Source organism: Piliocolobus tephrosceles, unplaced genomic scaffold (genome assembly GCF_002776525.5).
Source record: "Piliocolobus tephrosceles isolate RC106 unplaced genomic scaffold, ASM277652v3 unscaffolded_19078, whole genome shotgun sequence".
NCBI classification, from domain to species: Eukaryota; Metazoa; Chordata; class Mammalia; order Primates; family Cercopithecidae; genus Piliocolobus; species Piliocolobus tephrosceles.
Window position 1 is genome coordinate 1,760 of NW_022301063.1, and position 1,875 is coordinate 3,634.

Genomic DNA, 1,875 nt, shown 5'->3' on the forward strand with positions numbered 1-1,875 from the left:
AAAAAAAAAAAAAAAAAACACACGTTGTATTACTTGTTAATCAAATTATTATAATAGGAAAGTACAGCAGAACTAGCGAGAAAATAATTAACACATCTGTCTGTATATTTTGAAAGCACTATATAATACTTGAGCATTTTTAATGATTCAACATATTACTTTTGTGTACGTAGGTTTGCATGTATAAGTACATATGCAAATTTAGGCACGCGTGTGTATTTTGAGATTTTAAATTTTATTTCAAAAAAAAAAAAAAAATAAAATAAATAAGTGAATCAATAAGTAAATCAATAAGTAAAATATATAAGTAAAATATATAAATAAAAAATAATTTTTTTTTTCACCTGTGTATGTATATCATACGTTTTGCATATCCTGTTTTCTCTTTTTTGTTTTTTTTGTTTGTTTTTGCGAATCCCATTTGTTTGTTACGTTTTATATACAAATAAAAAAAAATATAGAGTATATTATTTATTTCACTTAATCATAGAAAAATACAAATAAAAAAAGTATATAATAGCTTATGCTACCACAGCTTCGGCTGAAGTGTTGCAAGTACCATCTGCAAGATATTTTTTACAAACACATTTAATCTGGAATGGCAATTCTTTTGCTTCAAACATTTTAGGGTATATACTTTCATTATATTTTTCTTTTAATTTAGTAATTACATTTGGTTTTATATGAGTATAGGAACATACTTCATAATCGTTAGGGCACCCAAGTTCCTTACATGTGAGCATTAAAGGAGGATATACATTCCATCCATCTGTAGTTTGTTGTACAGATGCAGTTTCTGTAGAAAGAAAAAAAAAAAAAAAAAAAAATTACGTACGTACGTACATATATATATATATATATATATATATATATGAGTACATTTACGTATATCGTTCGTGAGTTTAAACGTACATATATGTTTATATATGTGTATAAGTATATATGTACATATGTATGTACAAGTGTGTATATATGGTATATATAATTAAAAATGTATACTAGTTTTACAACTATTAAAAGTTACCCCTAGTTTCAGCGAATTTTATTCCAGGGTCCTCCACACTATTTAGAATCATACTTGTTGCACCATAGGGTGTAGTACGCTTACGTATTTTACTTGAAATAATATTATCATTAATATTACCATCTATGCCATCATTGATATAATTATTTTTATTTGCTTGGTGCATTTCTAAAAAAGATGACACCTGTCGGATTTTATAAGGTGTGTTTTGAATTTTATATATTTTATTATTATTACTACTTTTGATTTTTATATTTTGCACATTTTTTTGTTCTATAGTCTTCAAAGAAGAGAACATATATTTATTCATTTTTTTTACATCATAATTATAATTGTCAATTTTGTTAATAGTGCCATTCTTTTTATTTTGCATTAATACATACATCAAATTATGTAATAAAAAATTATTTTTAATTTTATTTATTTTTTTTTTATTTATTTCTTTCACAAAAACAACTTTATTTTCATTTCCACTATTGTATTGTTTGTCTACATCATATTTATGATCAGTTGTTTTGTTGTTCGTTTTTTTTCTGCAATGTATATGACCATGATTACCTGAAACTAAACCTAAGGAATTGTTTCCCAGGATCGGCAGCAACGATAATATATTGAAAAAATAAAACAAAAACAGAAACAAAAATATATAAAAAAAATTATATGAACGTATTAACATTTTTAAAAATAAATTAAAAAAAGGAAAAAGGTAAAAATGATAAAAAAATAAAAAAATAAAATATAAAAAAAAGAGTAAAATTGGTAAATAAAGTAATATAAATAAAGTGCTTTGATTGTACCATATAAATTTATACGCACATAGTACACGTTTTTTTTTTTTTTTTTTTTTTTCT

General features: G+C 23.2%; 1 protein-coding gene across 1 annotated transcript; it reads right to left on the reverse strand.

The window, feature by feature from the left end:
* Positions 1-347: 347 nt before the first annotated feature.
* Positions 348-1,712, reverse strand: LOC111533419. The gene is made up of 2 exons (XM_023200210.1): positions 1,025-1,712; positions 348-796 (listed from the first exon to the last, which is right to left on the reverse strand). Exons 1-2 carry the CDS (start codon positions 1,698-1,700, stop codon positions 522-524), a joined length of 951 nt encoding a protein of 316 aa, XP_023055978.1. The 5' UTR covers positions 1,701-1,712; the 3' UTR covers positions 348-521.
* Between the last annotated feature and the right edge of the window lie 163 nt (positions 1,713-1,875).